At 46.9% G+C, this 17915-nt stretch overlaps 2 protein-coding genes and 1 non-coding gene across 5 annotated transcripts in view; 1 reads left to right on the top strand and 2 right to left on the bottom strand.

The window, feature by feature from the left end:
- The window catches only part of KLHL21 (kelch like family member 21), a 26967-nt gene extending 18143 nt beyond the window's left edge, over positions 1 to 8824 (bottom strand). Inside the window, exons 1-2 of one of the 3 annotated variants that reach the window (XM_089773094.1) lie at positions 8697 to 8802; positions 8253 to 8439 (exon numbers count right to left, since the gene is read on the bottom strand). The gene's annotated coding sequence lies outside the window, so the exon portion shown is untranslated. Of the gene's footprint in view, positions 1 to 8252; positions 8440 to 8696 lie in introns of all 3 variants that reach the window. The other 2 variants (XM_075906135.2, XM_075906133.2) reach the window with 2 other exon arrangements.
- Positions 81 to 215, bottom strand: LOC112545813 (U4 spliceosomal RNA). The gene has a single exon (XR_003089347.2). It is a non-coding gene; the product is annotated as a U4 spliceosomal RNA (small nuclear RNA).
- On the top strand, positions 8793 to 17782 carry PHF13 (PHD finger protein 13). Its single transcript, XM_075906139.2, has 4 exons — positions 8793 to 9112; positions 12492 to 12593; positions 13479 to 14031; positions 15490 to 17782. Exons 1-4 carry the CDS (start codon positions 9074 to 9076, stop codon positions 15714 to 15716), a joined length of 921 nt encoding a protein of 306 aa, XP_075762254.1. The 5' UTR covers positions 8793 to 9073; the 3' UTR covers positions 15717 to 17782.
- The last annotated feature ends 133 nt before the right edge of the window (positions 17783 to 17915 follow it).

Here is a 17915-nt window from a genome sequence, read left to right as displayed (position 1 = left end):
ACTGATTATTTTACTTTAGGTCACAAAATGTACATGGTGCAAAGAATCTCAGTTTCAAGCCAGAGTTTCTCAGTCCCGCCCCTCCGTAGAGTGTGTAAAAAATTGCCAACTATATTTCAAGTTGTCATGGCGTGGTATTGGGAAAAGTTTTCAATTAGCAATAATCACGCCTCAGATTAACCTCATTGGCTACGATACTGCCACTGTGCAAAGCAATATAACAGGTCAGCCCATACTGTTTCAGTTGCCTTTATAAGCACTGTGATACAAATAATACAAGCTGTAAATATTTTTAAAGAATCAGTAAAGACTGCTTTTGCATGCCTCCAATAATAGCAATCCCATTACTTGGCAAACATTTAATAAAATACAGAAAGTCAAGCTTGAGCAATCAAAATATATTACTCATCAGCCAAATACATTTGTTTTCTCATTTCCACCCTTCAAATCTTGCATTTCCCACTTGGAGATCTCTGACAATCCAAGTAAGAGAGCTTTTTGAATGCTCGGTTGAAGTTTAAAAAATGGGATAATTATATAGTCTTCAGAAATAAAATAAAATAAAATAAAATAAAATAAAATAAAGAGCATTTTATGCATCCCACTAATTGCACTATAAATGTATGTTATTAAAATGCTTTGCTAGATTCATTCTGCAGGACAAGTATTTTCCCTGAAATGCAACAAAATTAAACCTTTAAATGCCTGATTTCTTTGCACACTCCAAACACTCACTGCAGTCAGGGAAGCGAGAAGCTCTGTTCACACCAAAAACTCATTGGCAAGGACTATTGTACACATGCAAGAACGAAAATAACCCATAGAGAGTTAGTGTCTTTCACAAAATGCAATGCATGGTCTTTATGGGATTAAAGGAGCAAAAGTCCAGGCTAGCTGCCTTGCGGTGGGATAGCAATAGCTCCTTGTTCTGGCTTTAGCATCCATAACATACTCCTTACCGTGGTGTCCAACCAGTTCTGAAGCAGTAGCTACGACAGTGGCTACTGCTATAGCGAATTAACCACACTCAACCGGCTAAATAGACACATTGTTCAAGCCAACTAGCCACGTTCAACCGACCAAACAGCCACATTGTTCAAGCCAACTAGCCACACTTAACTGGCCAAAGAAGCACATGTGGCTAGCGTATTGGACATGGCAGCCCTAAAGGGTATCTACTGTGGGACATTAACAAATAACAATTACAGCCACAGAGTAAAATGTCTCCACAAATGAAGTCCCTCATTGCAAGAATTCTAATGTAGAACTATATTAATTATGTATACTATATAGCCAAGAACAATTTAAAAAATGGAAGAAAAAAAAAAAAAGGTTCAGCAAAGAGAAGCTATCCTGGAATCAGGAAAACTGAATAAACCGAACAGCATTTAAAACATTCCTACCTACATTCTTCAAATGTGGAGACGCAGCAAGATGAATTACGTAATGTGCTATTAAACTACTGCTCAGCATTTTTTACACTTCAGTCTCATAATAGATATTTTAGCAAGAATTCAAATTTAAAGTTTGTAAGAATAAGACTATCAGATTTGGGTTGAATGTTGACAGAGCACAGTCAGAACTGATTTAAATCAAAGTTTAAATCACAGATTTTAATCATGCTTTAGATAAAGAAGGCGAAAACCTTGGTTTAAAATTTTAATCTTGTTTTGCATTTGTACATTTTAGTTATTTTCTTAACGAAAAGTTGATTAATTGCGTGGTACCCAATTATGTAACACATGGGTCTCTCCCTATATATAACCTTTACAATAAACTTGGTACTTTCTGCTAACCAGGAAGATACATTATGTGTATACACATTTATTTAAGGAATTATGGAATTTAACACACTTATTTTGATTAATGTTTGCATTTTTGTATTGTGTTAAATGGTGAATGATGCATTGCCTCTTTACCCGATTGTTTTAATATACATGTCAAGCTTGAATTGGATGGAATTAAATGTAAAATGCATAAAAATGTTTTCAAATTGATAGATAAATAAAACTAGCTTAAAGTACTGGATATATGAGGACAAAAGTAAGTATCAAAATATGTTTGCCATTTAAAAATACAGACTTTTTGTTTAGTCACTTATTGAATTCAAACTGAATTTCTAGTAACATTTGTGGATCTGGGCCCATCCCCTTACAAATTTTAGATCTCATCCTCCCATACCTTATTTTTAATCACATATTGGAAGAGGAAAAAAAGTTTTACTGATTTTTCAGCTCCCAACCACCCTCTCAATTTTCAAACACCTAGTAACTCTACTGAACTAGATGAATTAACTGAAAACAAAATATTCTTTCTGTACCTGCAGAAGAAGCTACTATTAAAAAAAGTTGGCTTAGCACTTAAAATCTGGTTCCAGGTGTCCACTAGTTCAGTAGTTTGACTTCTTAAAAACTTTGGCAACACACGTGTACCAACTAATTTCTATTAAAATGGAATGTAATCAATTAAGAGATCATAGAATCATGGGACTGGAAGAGACCTCAGGAAGTCATCAAGTCCAGCCCCCGGCCTAAGGCAGGACCAATCCCAACTAAATCAACCCAGCCAAGGCTTTGTTAATCTGAGATTTAAAAACCTCTAGAGGTGGAGATTCCACCACCTCCCTAGGGAACCCATCCCAGTGCTTCACCACCCTCCTAGGGAAATCGTTTTTCCTAATATCCAACCTAGACCTCCCCCACTGAAACTTGAACCCATTGCTCCTTGTTCCGTCATCAGTCACTACTGTGAACAGCCTTTCTCCATCCTCTTTGGAACCTCCCTTCAGGAAGTTGAAGACTGCTATTAAATCCCCCCTCACTCTTCTCTTCTGCAGACTAAATAAGCTCCTCCTAAAGCACCCTAATATTCCATTCACCTTCATGGCTACAAGGGCAAACTGTTGACTCCTATCCAGCTTCTCATCCACTGTAATCCCCAAGTCTTTTTCTGCCAAACTGCTACTTAGCCATTCGGTTCCCAGCCTGTAACAATGCTTGGGATTCTTCCAACCCAAGTGAAGGACTCTACACTTGTCCTTGTTGAACCTCATCAGATTTCTTTTAGCCCAATCCTCTAATCTGTCTAGGTTACTCTAGACCCTATCCCTGCCCTCTAGCGTATCTACCTCTCCCCCTAGTTTAGTGTCATCCGCAAACTTTGAGGGTGCAATCCATCCCCTCATCCAGGTCATTAATAAAGATGAACACAACTGGCCTAGAACGGATTGTTGGGGCACTCCGCTAGAAAGCGACCATCAACCTGACATCAAGCCATTGATCACTACCCGTTGGGCTTCAACAGTCTAGCCAGTTTTCTATCCATCTTACAGTCCATTTATCCAATCCCTACTTCCTTAACTTGCTGGCAAGAATATTGTGGGAGACCGTATCAAAAGCTTTGCTAAAGTTAAGGTATATCACATCCACCGACTTGACCATATCCACAAAGCCAGTTACCTCACCATAGAAGCTAATCGGATTGGTCAGGCATGACTTGCCCTTGGTGAATCCAAGTTGACCATTCCTGATCACTTCCCCCTCTTCCAAGTGCTTCAAAATGGATTCCTTGAGGATCCCCTCCATAATTTTTCTGGGGACTGAGGTAAGGCTGACTGGTCTGTAGTTCCCTGGATTGACCTTCTTCCTTGTTTTAAAAATGGGCCCTCCACTTGCCTTTTTCCAATCATCCGGTATCTCTTCCGATCTCCATGAGTTCTCAAAGATAACGGCCAAAGGCTCTGCAATGACATTTGCCAACTCCCTCAGTACCCTCGAATGCATTAAATCCGGACCCATGGATTCATATATGTCTAGCTCTTCTAAATAGTTCTTAACCTGTTCTTTCTCCACCAAGGGTTGTCCACCTCTTTCCCATATTGTGTTGCCTGGTGCAGTAGTCTGGGAGCTGACCTTGTCTATGAAGATAGAGGCAAAGAAAGCATTGAGTTCTTCAGCTTTTCCCACGTCATCTGTCACTAGGTTACTTCCCTCATCCAGTAAGGGCCCCACACCCCCGCTCTGGTCACCCTCTTATTCTACATGCCTGTAGAAACCTTTCTTGTTACCCTTCACATCCCTTGCTAGCTGCAATTCCAATTATGCTTTAACCTTCCTGATTACTCCCCTGCATTCTCAAGCAACATATTTATACTCTTCCCTAGTCACCTGTCCAAGTTTCCACTACTTGTAAGCTTCCTTTTTGTGTTTAAAAGATGTTAGTACATTTAGACTTAACACAGATTGACAATTTCAATTTAATCTTAAATATTTTTTTCTAAAATATGTATTTAAAATGTAAACAAATCTGATTCAAATGAATTGAATTTTTTTAAAGATCACTGATATTTCCACTCTAAGAGAACATGATAATTGTTATAAATACCATTACCTATTCCTGCAGCCATACCATCTCAGACTGGTATTTTGTCAGATATGACAGTTAAGCAGTATTAGCCTGGTCAATATTTGCATGGGAGACCACCATTTGCATCCAAAAGAGAAATCCAAGGGATGGCAGAAGTGACATGGGTGCTTTAAGACTCATAGTTCATCCCTCTGAGTTAGTGACCAGGGTCTAAGCACTATGGACCTGTGAAACTATGAGCCCAGAGGGGCAATCTCAAGCCCAAGACCCTGACCAATTTTAGTCACATAAGCCCTGTGCATTTTTGCACAACTTGAAGTGTTAAGGTTAAGGTCCTGGCTAAATTCTAACTCGTATTTACATGGTCTTTTAAAATGCCCCCATGTGTATTAAACTTGTTTTTTTCTTTGCTATGAAAATTCAGCTGTCTTAATGGCTGTTGCATTTCACTCTGGCAAGTTAAATGATCTCTGTTCACAGTAAATCTAAATAATCTAAGTATCCTATATAATGTAAATATATAGCTTATAGGATGCAAGAGTAATTAGGATTCATTTAAAGAAAACTATTTTAATACTAATTTATCATTACATTAAAGAATTGAAATACAGCAAAAAATATAGAAAATAATTTAAACAAGAAGGAAAGGTAAGTTCCTACAAATACCAGACAGTGCAATTTAAGATACAAATAATCAGGGCTCGCCGAATGGCGGCTAGCCCCACTCGCCAACCACGCTGTCCGGCGATCTGTGCATCCGCAGATTGCCTGAACCCAGCTCTTCCGGGTTACAATCTACTCGCCACGGGTGAGTAGATTGTATAATTTGTCAAGCCCTACAAATAATAATAAGACCCTGCTCATAGGCACCGTAACTGAGATCAGGTCCACACTATGCAAGGCACTATATGAGCAAAGGTTAAGTGGTTTCTGTCCTGACCAGTTTACAATGTAGCAGAAAAGATAAAGGATGGAGAGGGGAGGGGTATCATGTACAAGCAGAGTAAACACATTCTGCAAATGTTATGTTAGCACCACAAGAAGCAGAGGAAGTTCCCGTGAAGGAATCAGAGAAAAGGAAAGGAGAACAGGCACTGAAGGGGCCTGGGATAAGTAAAGGGAGAAAAGGGGGGAGGGGGAGAAGAATAGGAGCATGGTGAAATGAGGTTGAAGTAAAGTTACTGAAAGTAGGAAACGGACAACTAATCACCAAAGGGGAAAAACTGTCTAAAGAATTTTGACTGAGGCACTTGGGGTTGTTAAAAGTGGTGGGCTCATATAAGTGGTCTGGACCGTAAACTAGTAATGAAATATTATGTGCATTTGTGGTTTTGTTGTGTTTTTAATATTCTAACATCTTAGATAGATATCTTGAATACATTTAAGAAAAAGAGAAAGCTGTATCACCTTTACACAGGAACTATTAATCAGTCCAGAGGAATAGCTGTAACATGTAAAGGAAGGGCAACTGATATTGGGGCATTAACTAATGTCTGAGTCAGCATTATAACAGTCTTTCTCCAGTTCCTATTGGGCAGCAGACTTGGTTTCAAGTTAGACAAGATTAAGTGTATTCTGCAAAAGTCTATCAGAGTAGAAGATATGATTGTGTAGAGCTAGCACAATGACTTGTCTCATTTCCTAAACCTAAGAATAGAAGAACAGCCATACCGGGTTAGACCAAAGGTCCATCTAGCCCAGTTATCCTGTCTGCCAATGGTGGCCAATACCAGATGCCCCAGAGAGAGGGATCACAACAGGTAATCCTCATGTGATCCCTCCAGGGCCAACTTATCCATTTGGGCCCACGATACTTTTAGAGGCCCACGAAAATGTTTTAATTTTTTTCTCACATCAGAAAAAAATGAAACTTTTAGGGCCCATGAAAATCTATTAAATTTTGCCTAAAACAGAAAAAAAATGTTGAAGTATTTAAAGTTATATCAAAAATAATTTTTAATATTGATATTATGGTGGGAGGGGCCCACGAAAGTCATAATGCAGCCCTGGATCCCTCCCTTCACCCCCCACCAGAGAAACAGAGGACAGGGACACCATTCCTTCCCACACTCTGGCTAATAGCCATTGATGGACCTAACCTCCATGAATCTATCTAGCTCTTTTTTGTACCCTGTTAAAGTTCTAACCTTCACAGCATCCTCTGGCAAGGAGTTCCACAGGTTGACTGTGCACTGAGTGAAGAAAACTTCCTTTTGTTTAAAACCTGCTGCCTATTATTTTCATTTGGTGACCCCTAGTTCTTATATTGTGGGTGTAGTAAATAACTTTTCCTTATTCACTTTTTCCACACCAGTCATGATTTTATAGACCTCTATCATCTCCCCCCTTAGTCTCCTTTTTTTCTAAGCTGAAAAATCCAAGTCTTTTTACTCTCTCTTCATATGGGACCTGGTCCCAAACCCCTAATCATTTTTGTTGCCCTTTTCTGAGTGTTTTCCAATGCTAGTATATCTTTTCTTAGATGAGGTGACCACATCTGTACACAATATTCAAGATGTGGGTGTGCCATGGTTTTATAGAGGGGCAATAAGGTATTTTCTGTCTTAGTCTCTATCCCTTTATTAAGGATTCCTAACATTCTATTTGCTTTCTTGACTGCCACTACACACTGAGTGTGCAAAATACCAAAAACATTATAAAATAAAACTCTCAGTCCTGAGCTAATCCCAAAGAACTAGAAAAATAAAAATGAACCAATCAGACAAGACATCTTACAGAGTTACATAAAACAGATACGCTGATAGTTCTTTCTGGAAGAAACTGAACCCTGCTGAAGAAAAGCAGTGGAATTGCTAAATGGGCTAGCCTGGAAAAGTAATGCATTGTCCAAGAGGAAAGCATGATGTTTCTGAGGAGACATAGACTGAGTGTCTGTAATATTTAACAAACAGCAATTTTGTTTCTTAAAATAAGTTGTTATAAAAAAATTCTATGTATCTTCCTCTAGTGATTTGCAGTTTACTCTAGCACCGTAATACATAAAACAAAGAAAACCAGCAACTTAACCCTTGTTGTATAGCAATTAGCAGATATATTTTCCAGAGCTGTACAAATTCATACACATATGATCACTGTTATTTGCCTAAGTTCTGTTTCAGGGGGAATCATCTTTCCTCCTCTCCTTGCCCCAAAAGGGAGAAGGGAATTCAGCCTTTATGGCTCATTCAATCATTGACCTCTCTGCACACATTGCCAAGGGAGAGACCAATTAGTAATGTTTTTTTTTAATCTTGATGTCCACACTGGGAAAATCATTGTAAATCCTCCCTCCACCCTTCTTTTTCAGACCACCATATAGACATCCAGTGTGACCTGCTTTCAATGATTAACTCAGTTTAGAAAACAATTTCAGGAGTAAGATACTATCTGCTCTGAATCCTGAATTGTTAGAGAACAAACCTCGATTAATAGAGCTGTAAGAAAAGCTGACAGTAGCAATAAACCCAAGCTGATGATGCTAAATTTAGAATGTAATGACACAGTTTATCAAGACCAGTAGCACAAACTTTCCCACCTAAAGTAATGTACAAAGTTAAGCTCCTAGTTAGATTGCTGTACTTGTGATGTGGCTAAGGTCAGAGTGTCTTTCCAATCAGGGGAGCATAGTCAGTGTACTAAGAGTCTTTCACTTTCTTGTTCTTGCAAATAATGTGTTTCTTTTAAAAAATAAGTAGGTTTTCATCAGGACTGAAAAGGAATCAGTTCCCATTTACAAACAAATATTAGGACATTTGTCACATCTCATTTCTAAATTATTTTTCAGAAGTGCTTTGGCAGAGAGTGGATTCTTTACCAATATCTGTACACTGCAAGGAGCAAAACTCAAGTTGCTCTCAATGCCTCCCTTTCCTCCTTGATGAGCTTACCTATTGCTTACTGGATGCTTAGGATGTGATGGCCTGAATTCCAGGGCAATGCAACTAAGTGTGCAGGTAAACAGGAATAAAGGCAATACTGCTCCTTGCCTGTAAACGGACCGGACACAGCGCGATCAGCAACAGCATTCCCGGCTGGGAAATAGGTGCCAGGCGCTAGGTTACGGTCACAGACAGGCTGCGGCAAGAAAGCCAAGAGTCTCGTTAGGCGTGTGAGGGCGGAAGGGCGCTGCAGCTAGACCGGCCCGCTCGGGTTACTCCGATGAGAGCCCCCAGCGCTCGCAGGAGCGGGGAGCCCCGGGACGCGGGAAAGGCCCCTTGGGGCGCCGAGCGGCCGGAACGCGGAGAGCAGCGCCGAGCCCCGGGCTGGCACCAGCGCAGCTGAGACACGCCGCTGAGGCGAGGAGCCGCCGGCCCCGATCCGCGCGCGCTTACCTCAGGCAGGGGAGCGCCGCGGGGCAGGCCCAGGGGAGGAGCCGGCGCCCGAGGCACAAGAGAGCCACGCGCCGCCGCCACAGCCCCCCTCGCCCGCGGCCTGAGGGGCGCGCAAGGCATGCCGGGCGGTGTAGTTCTCCCCGGGACTCCCACTCCCGGCAGCCCCCGCGCCCCGCCCCGCCCGAGCTGCTCGCGGGGACGGAGAACTACAGCTCCCGGCAGCCCCTCTGCCTCACGCGGCCCCGCCCCCTGCCCCCCTCCCTCCCGCCCGCCGGTACCGGGCGGTTCGCGGCTCGGCGCTGCCAGGCGAGATCGCGCTGATTGGTCGGGATCGGGCCCGCGCGCCGAGCAGCCCCTGGACCCGCCTGCGCTGGGACATGGACCCCGAGCCCCGCGCCTCCCCCTTCCCCCCTGAGGTGAGCCCGGGGCCCGGGACCTGCTCCACGGCACCCCCCCTCCGGCAGCCGCAGCCCCACGGCCCCCCCCGGGATCCGCCACCCCGGGGCCCCGCCCCCCGGCAGCCGCCCCCCCCCGGGATCCGCCACCCCGGGGCCCCGCCCCCCCCGGAATCCCTCTCCGGGATCCGCCACCCCGGGGCCCCGCCCCCCCCGGAATCCCCCTCCGGGATCCGCCACCCCGGGGCCCCGCCCCCCCAGGCAGCCGCCCCCCCGGGATCCGCCACCCCGGGGCCCCGCTCCCCCCCCGGGATCCGCCACCCCGGGGCCCCGCTCCCCCCCCCGGAATCCCCCTCCGGGATCCGCCCCCCCAGGCAGCCGCCCCCCCCGGGATCCGCCACCCCGGGGCCCCGCCCCCCCGGCAGCCACCCCCCTCCGGGATCCGCCACCCCGGGGCCCCGCCCCCCCAGGCAGCCGCCCCCCCCGGGATCCGCCACCCCGGGGCCCCGCCCCCCCCCCCCGGAACCCCCCTCCGGGATCCGCCACCCCGGGGCCCCGCCCCCCCAGGCAGCCGCCCCCCCCGGGATCCGCCACCCCGGGGCCCCGCCCCCCCCGGAACCCCCCTCCGGGATCCGCCACCCCGGGGCCCCGCCCCCCCAGGCAGCCGCCCCCCTCCGGGATCCGCCACCCCGGGGCCCCGCCCCCCCCGGAATCCCCCCCCCGGGATCCGCCACCCCGGGGCCCCGCCCCCCCCCAGGCAGCCGCCCCCCCCGGGATCCGCCACCCCGGGGCCCCGCCCCCCCAGGCAGCCGCCCCCCCCCGGGATCCGCCACCCCGGGGCCCCGCCCCCCGGCAGCCGCCCCCCCCGGAACCCCCGTCCGGGATCCGCCACCCCGGGGCCCCGCCCCCCCCGGAATCCCCCACCCCGGGGGCCCGGCCCCTCCCCCCCCTCCTGCAGCCACCACCCCGGGGTCCCGCCCTCCCCCTCCGGGATCCGCCACCCCACGGCCCCTCCCCCCCCTCAGGGAGCCGTCACCCCGGGGTCCCGGCCCTTCTTCCACCCCCTTCGGGACTCCACCCCGGAATCTGCCATCCCACAGCCCCGCTCCTTCCCCCCCCCCCCCGGTATCTGCCACCCCGGCGTCCCTCCCCCTCTTCACGATCCGCTCCCCCGCCCCTCCCCCTCCATGATTCGCCACCCACCCGAGGGAGCTTCTACTTAGAGCCAGCACAGGGACTTGGCCCCTCCCCCTAAAGGGATTTTTCACCCCCCCCCCCTTCTGTGCATCCACCTCATGGCCCCTGGCCCTACCCCTTCAGAGATCTCACTCCCCCCCACCTAGGGCCGGGCCCCTCAGAGATCCCCTGCCCTAGGTTTCTGACCCTCCTTCCCTCTCCTCCTAAACTCTCTTGGCCTCAGCCAAGAATTCTACCCCCCCCACCTGTCTTTCACGCTGGGCTCTGACCTTCGTTTTCAGAAATTCCCCCTCTTCTGTCTCGTGGGGCTGCCCTTCCAGCTCAGAAACCATGGCTGGGGGCCCTTGCTGAACTTGTCCCCCTCTACACCTCTCCATATCCTTAAAGAGACATTTCTTCCCCTTCTCCCCATGTGAGCACCCCCATCACTGGATTTAATCCCCTCTTCCCTCTGCCCAGGAGAGTCCCTCATCCGATTATCTGGCCCCCTTTTGAAGTTTTCCACCCCTTGTCTGTTGTCTAATCCCCCCCATCACAGATGGAAAAGACTGTAGTTGCTACTCATGCAGGAATGGCTTCTTTGCACACTGACTGTGTCCAGTGCAGATAGGGAAATAAGTAAGTTTGCAGGTAGGGAGAAGGTTGGGGGAGAGGATTTCTCAGCAGCCCTTCTTGCTTCTTCATCATTCAATTCAAAGTGTGGGTCGGGAGATACACATATCCTTGAAATTCATTTGTCTTTCACAGGGGTGGGATGGAAGCGTTATAATGAAATTGGACATTGTGAGGTGCTTTGGTGTCTCAGTAAAAACAAAAACAAAAAAAACCTGTAACCTTTGAGGAAATACTCAGTGTCCAGGTAGACTCCATCTATAGTTGCCCTGCTGTTTCCAGGAGCTTTGAATTCTGAGTGAGAACCATGATGTAAATTTTGCACCAGAAAGAGAACAGTAATTGGTGGATTTAACTTAGCAGTTACATTAACAGGGTCTGCAGACTTCACAGTATCCAAACAGCTGTTTTAGTGACTGTTTAGCTTCTTCCTAGTCTCTGATAGCTTACTTTAAAGAAGCATTTTGTTCAATACTATAATAGATCCCAAAGCTATTAGAAGCCACCTGTGGAGACAGGCATATGGAAATACTTAGAAGAGGAGCCAGACAAGCCTGAGAATTAAATTTTAAGGAAAAGCACTGACAAGCATGTTATATCACTGGATTGTCCCAAAGCACCCTCCCTTGCATTTGGAATAGATAAGAGATACTTTGAAACTATCAGAGGTGGCCTCGATGGCTACATCTACACTGCAAGGTTTTTGCGCAAGAAGTCTTTTGTGGAAGAGTTCTTGTGCAAAAACGTCTTGCACAAAAACACGTCCACACCTCAAAGCGCAGCGCAAAAGTGATGTACACTGCATGGACGCTTTTGCGCAAGAAAGCTCTGATTGCTTTTTCCCATGGGGTTTCTTGTGCAAGAAACCCTTCTGGAGTGTCCACACTTGCCTTTTCACGCAATAGCTGTAGCTGTATGCCTTGTAGAAGGAGGTTTACCTATGCCGGAAAAAGCCCTCTGTTTTGCCGTTTTACTGCTGATTTACTTGCGCAAAAGCGCATTTGAGATGTGGACGCTCCACAGGTTTTTGCGCAAAAACTTTGCAGTGTAGACGTAGGGGATGTCTAGACTGTCTCTCTCTGTTGGCAGAGGAATGCAGATTAGGCAGGTCGACATTGCAAATGAGGCAGGGATTCAAATATCCCGTGCCTAATTTGCATAAAAATGATCACCACGTTTTGCCGATTCAGCACTGTGTCGGCAAAAAGCAGCAGTCTAGAGGGGGATCTGTCAAGAAAGAAAGCCTTTTTTGACAGATCCCTTATGCTTCCTGCAAGGAGGTTTACAGGATCTGTAGAAAAAGGCTTTCTTTCTCGACAAATCCCCCTCTAGACTGCTGCTTTTTGCCGACAAAGTGCTGAGTCGGCAAAACGTGGTGGCCATTTTTATGCAAATTAGGCACGGGATATTTAAATCCCTCCCTCATTTGCAGTGTCGACCTGCCTAATCTGCATCCCTCTGCTGACACAGGGATGCAGTCTAGACATACCCGTAGCCTATGAGTACAAGTCCTTATGCTGTCTATTTTGGCATTACAGCTGGTTTGTTGAAAAATCTCATTCTAATGTCCTGGTTGCTGTCTCTTTAACAGGATTTTTCTCCCAGCTCCAAGAAACATAGAACTGTGGAAGATTTCAACAAGTTTTGTACCTTTGTCTTGGCATATGCTGGCTACATCCCCTATCCACAAGAGGTAATCGTGCAGCAATTCAGTCCTTACTTTATTTCAGGTCCACCTTGCTCTAGCTAGTGCTGTTGAGAGGTTAATGTTACCAGGGTGACAAGCATGGTATAAATACCTCGACAGCTAAAGGGGATATGTTTGAGGGGTAGAGTCCTGTAAACAATCCTGATGGGACAAAAATGAGGCCACTGGCCTGTGATATTTCAAACCAAAGCATGGAACTTGGCATGGAACTGGATATTGTCAGCCTCCCAGCCAAGGAGCCAGTGTCCCTACACTTCTAAAGTTAAATGTAATCCTCAGGCTCCTGGAATATGATGTGAGCTCTTCTTTATTCAAAAGTGAGGCAGTCCAAACCTCTGTCTTGCTTGAGGGGACAGACAGAAGTATAAAGGTCAGTAAGTACCATTGCCATTGAAATGATTGTATTGGTGAATGATTTCTGTGCAGTGTGAAATTCTACATTAGAGGTCTTCATGCCAGAGTCCTCCCTCCTTGCATCCTAAGCCTAGGTAGCCACAAACTTCAGATTGCTGCACTGCCTTTGAAATGAGCCAGTTGTTTTCCTGGCCTGGAATTCCCAACAGAGGCTTAGGATACAAAGCCCATGGAAGGACATGGGGTAGCACAGCACGTTCCTGAAAACTATGGAATAGGCAGCCGTACCTGACCGGGGCCACAGGTAAGGATGAGAATGGGTCAAAAACTTAGGCTAGTGACTGAGTGACAGTTGAGTAAGTGGAGATTCTCTGATTTGTCGTGAGCCTATTCTGACAGGTGTAGATCCTTCCCCACCCTCCCTCACTTCAAAAAGGGGAGTGTAAGAAGTGGTTATTTGAGGTTTCCTATCAACTCTACAATGATACTCACATCTGGTCTCTTAATATTTGCTAGGAGACCCCCTTGAGGAGCAGCCCCAGCCCCCCCAATAGTACTGGAGGTACCATCGACAGTGATAGCTGGGACCCCCGATTCTGTGACCTCCATTCTGCTGTCTCCCTGCCAGTCAAGAGCAGAAAGAGCTTTAGTCAGCTCAAGCGAGCAAAACCATACGTTTCCCTATTCCAGCGGGCAAAACCTAGCAACTTCCTGCCAGAGCGAAAGCAAACTGATAAGATCAGAAAGAAGAAAAAGCTGAAGAGAAGAGAAACCGAAGTGCCTGTGGAAGAAGAATATGGGGGGGAACTGCTGAAGCTGGAGACGGAGGATTCTTATGTTGAGACCCCCGTGAGTCCCTCATCTGAGGGCGATCCTCAGTCTGTGACCGACCATTGCTCAGCATGGGACTCTGACACTCCCTCCAGTGTCTCATACCCTCCTGAGGCTTCTGAGCAGGGCATGGAAATGCAGAGCGTGGGCAAACGCACGGTCATACGGCAGGGCAAGCAGGTTGTGTTTCGGGATGAGGATGGCACTGGTGATGATGAGGACATTATGGTGGATTCAGGTAAATGGCCCTGCAAATGAGAGATTTGTTCAGATTGGTATCATAGGTGGCTGTCATCTGTCTATCCAGTATGTCATTAGCAATCCACTCCTTTATAAAATGGGATAGTGCAGATCTGTATCCTGTACGGGTTGAGTGAAATTCACTGGGGTTTGCAAAGCACAGCCAGCTCTTTGGGTAGAAACGGATAGAGAAGACTAAGCACCTGAATTAAGTTGTCCAGATTCTGAGGTGAGGGTTTCTGTCCCTAGGCTGTGCTTTCTGAGAGGCCTAATGTAAAATGGGACAGAAGATTGGAAGCTAATATTGGGAGTAGAACCCTTTTGGTTCCATATTTACCTTTTGGGATTGCTGAGATTCTGTCTTGGAGCAAGGTCCAGGGGGCAGTACTACAGCTTCCAGCATGCCCTGGAAAGATGTTCACCAGCCTGCTGGATTTGGGTCCCAGCACTGGACCCTGAGCTCTCTTTTCCTGACTCTGAGCGGAGTTCAGGCACTGTTTCTGCACACGCTTTCAGGGTGCACGTTTACTTTGTAGTGCCCTTTTCTGAAAGCCTAGGCCTTGAAACGAGGTCTGTATTCCCCGAAACTCCCCAGTTGCTCTAACCATGTGGGCATTCTGGCTTCCAGTTCACTGCCTCAGGGACACGTGAGCATTGAAGCAAATGAACACACACATTTTCCAGCAGGTTTCTAACAATATTACTCTTTACTTAGACAGCACAAGAAACACCGATCTAGGCAAAATAAAAACCGCTACACACCAGTCCCTGCTTCACTTTTTTCACCACTTTTGAGTGTTCTTTGGGATTTGGATCAGCATCCTTTCAGGGTGTCCAAGATACTCCTCATGCAGCTCCTGGCTTCTTCATAATATGGAGTATCTTTCTCTCCTGCAGGCAGCTCCCTCCAGCCTTAGCTGGTACTAATTTCCAAAAGATCCTTCTACTACAAAAGCCATGCCCCTTTGTTGCTGCCTCGTGCCCCAAGTTTCCTTTGTCTCGCTGGCCAGCCCAGTCTGTTTTGAAGGGCTCTAACCACACCTCATCTCTTTGTTCCCTCCATTGGGGAAATTCCGTTCCTTCAAACTAATCTTCTGCAGAGAAGATGGAGGAAAAATGATGCAGTTACTCCTTTGATCTGTTCAGGGGTTGGCAGGCTTTATTGACTGACCTGTTTATAGACCAACATGCAGGGTCTACTCCCATCTCATTTGCATAAGGAATATAAGGCAAGAACATGATACAGTGTATTATACAAGCATCAATGTACCGAGTTCATAATCACAAACAGAACTTCTAGGCTACATATTGATAGATTCCCCAAATCATCACAGAGCTGGTAGGGACTGCCTTCTTCTATCTAAACCAAGGAGGAAATTCAGCACCAAAAGGGAGAGGATGGCATGCAGCAGAAGGAAAGAAGTCATAGTTTTAATTCATTGTTTTTTCCTTCCAGATGATGATTCCTGGGATCTTGTCACCTGTTTCTGCATGAAACCTTTTGCTGGACGGCCAATGATTGAATGCAATGAGTGTCACACCTGGATCCACCTCTCCTGTGCCAAAATCCGCAAATCAAATGTGCCAGAGGTGTATGTATGCCAGAAGTGCCGGGACTCCAAGTTTGATATTCGCCGCTCAAACCGCTCCCGGACAGGTTCGCGCAGGCGCTTTCTGGACTAGCGGAGGAACTACAGAGATGGCTTACTGCTCGGGCAGATGAGCCATGCAAAACTCAGAACTCCAGCCAGGGGGGCAAAGAGAGCTCCTCTGAACTGCAGTTGGCTCAGGCAAAAGTGACAGTGTGAACAGACATGAGGTGTTCAATGTCTGAGTGCCAGGGCTGGGAGAGGCCTGCTGGCCAAAACTTCTGCTAGAGGCTGATTATCTATAGCAGGGACGTACTAAATACCCCCGGTTCAGTGGGGTTTTGTCAAGTTCAGACTGTGAATGGGATGATCATTTGAGAATACTGCCTTTGCCGCCTATCAATGTTCATCCTACTGGGAAAGCGCTAAGCAAGTGCAAGGCTTCTAGGTGCTGAAGAAAATAATCATCCTCCGAAGCAGGAGTAGGAGGACGGAAATCTCTGGAAAGTCTGAAAGTAAACAGCCATACATTCTAGTTTCACTGTAATACTAGACTTGCCCATTGGTCCATAAGAATTTCTGAAGGCTCCTTCAGAATGAGCTTGAATGCACACTGAACTCATGTGACCTGCCTCCTCTTCAGCTGGGTAGCGGGAGAGTATCCACTCACTTCTATGATTTGGCTTTGTTTCTGGTAAAAACAGTAATTTCCCACAGCTCTCTGGATTGTTGGCTTTAAAGGGGAGACGCAGGGTTTTCTTTGTTTCCTGGGGAGGGAAGGAGGGCTGTGCTGGAAGTAGACATGTCAATTTTCTTCCTTAATTGAGCTGAGTCCTCTTAAAATCATTGTCATGATTGTGTTTTGCAAGAGCAGCTCAAACATAAGGTTGTTCTGTGCTTCCATCCACTCTGTTCCACGGCCCCGTGTGGTGGCTCATCTCAGACAGAAAAGCATTGTTCTGAGACACCAATTCCCTTCCCTCCTCCAGCCTGGAAGTCGAGCTTGGCTACACAGTGGGCCTTGAAAAATTAAAACCTGGGAATTCAGAAAGGTCTGGTTTGGATTTGGGCGGTTCCCATGTGAGCACTAGGGCTGGAATTACCTGCATTTTTAATACTGTTTCCTGAGCTGGATTTGTAAATGGGAAGACTAGAAAATCTTTCAACAGGTTTGTATGCCCCTCTACAGATAGGAGCAAATGCATGCAGTATGGCATCCAGCCCAACCCTGTAGAGGTGGCCTGTGCACCTGGCAAGGTGGGCTGCAGTTGAGAGAACACTCCAGAGCTGCAGAGGATAAGGGAATGCATCAGCACCAGAAAACGTTCCTATCTCGTGACTACCCTTTTAGGTAGCAGTGAGGGGACAGTGGACGCAGGGCTAGAGAATGTTTCAGGGAAATGAGACTAGTATATGAGGCCACTGAGGTGTAGGCGCTTTCCTTCTAATGACCAAACTGAAAATATATTGTATTTATTGCACAAACTAGATCTTTGTTCTTGAGAGAATTCTCCTAAGTTGTATGATGCTTAATGAACAATGGACGTTCTGTCCCGTCAGCCTATTAGATGATCTGGAGTCACTAGTTGGCATTTTTTTATATCTGAAAGAAGACAGAACTGCCAGGAATCAATGCAGCAGATGATCTATATCAGACTGTCACCTTATTGAATACTGATTTATCAGGAAAAACATCCTGGCAGTGTCAGGGACCCTCCTTGGGACACTTAACACGAGGCTACACAGATCACTAGAACAGCCTGTATATCACTGCCCTGCAATGCCCAGGGGCTTGATGAGATGGGACCATTACTATAGAACGGCACTGTTTTATTTCACTGTCCATTCTAAAACTTGGTGCAGTTTGAAAAGCCCATCAAGTGAATTTGATTTCTAGATGCAGCAATTGAAATCTAATTTTATAAACAGCTCCACTTAAATCTAAGAGAGTGATGACACACTACATACCAGAAACGAAATGGACCCAGCACTTTGCCCAAGATTTGCCTGGTAGGGCTGTCTTCTGCCACCAGATAAATAACCAAAGTTCCCAAGTGTTGCAGATTTCACGCTGCAAGGTAGGCGGCTTTGGAAGAATTCTGCTCAGTCGTGTAAGGGTTTAGCCTGATGTCGAGGTGTCTGCAGTACACCTGGGTCGCTGCAGGCTGAAAAGCAAACTGCTGCGTGAGCTGCCTGTCTCAGCGGTCACCCCAGCCGGCGCGTGCCAGCCCGCCTGTTGCCATGGCAGCGGAAGGGTGTCCGAGCCCCCCCCCCCCGTGACTCCAGAGCTCTC

Source organism: Pelodiscus sinensis, chromosome 24 (genome assembly GCF_052426305.1).
Source record: "Pelodiscus sinensis isolate ZL-2025 chromosome 24, ASM5242630v1, whole genome shotgun sequence".
In the NCBI taxonomy this organism is placed as follows: Eukaryota; Metazoa; Chordata; order Testudines; family Trionychidae; genus Pelodiscus; species Pelodiscus sinensis.
Note: the sequence above shows the minus strand (reverse complement) of the source record. Positions and strands in the feature narration are given on the sequence as shown.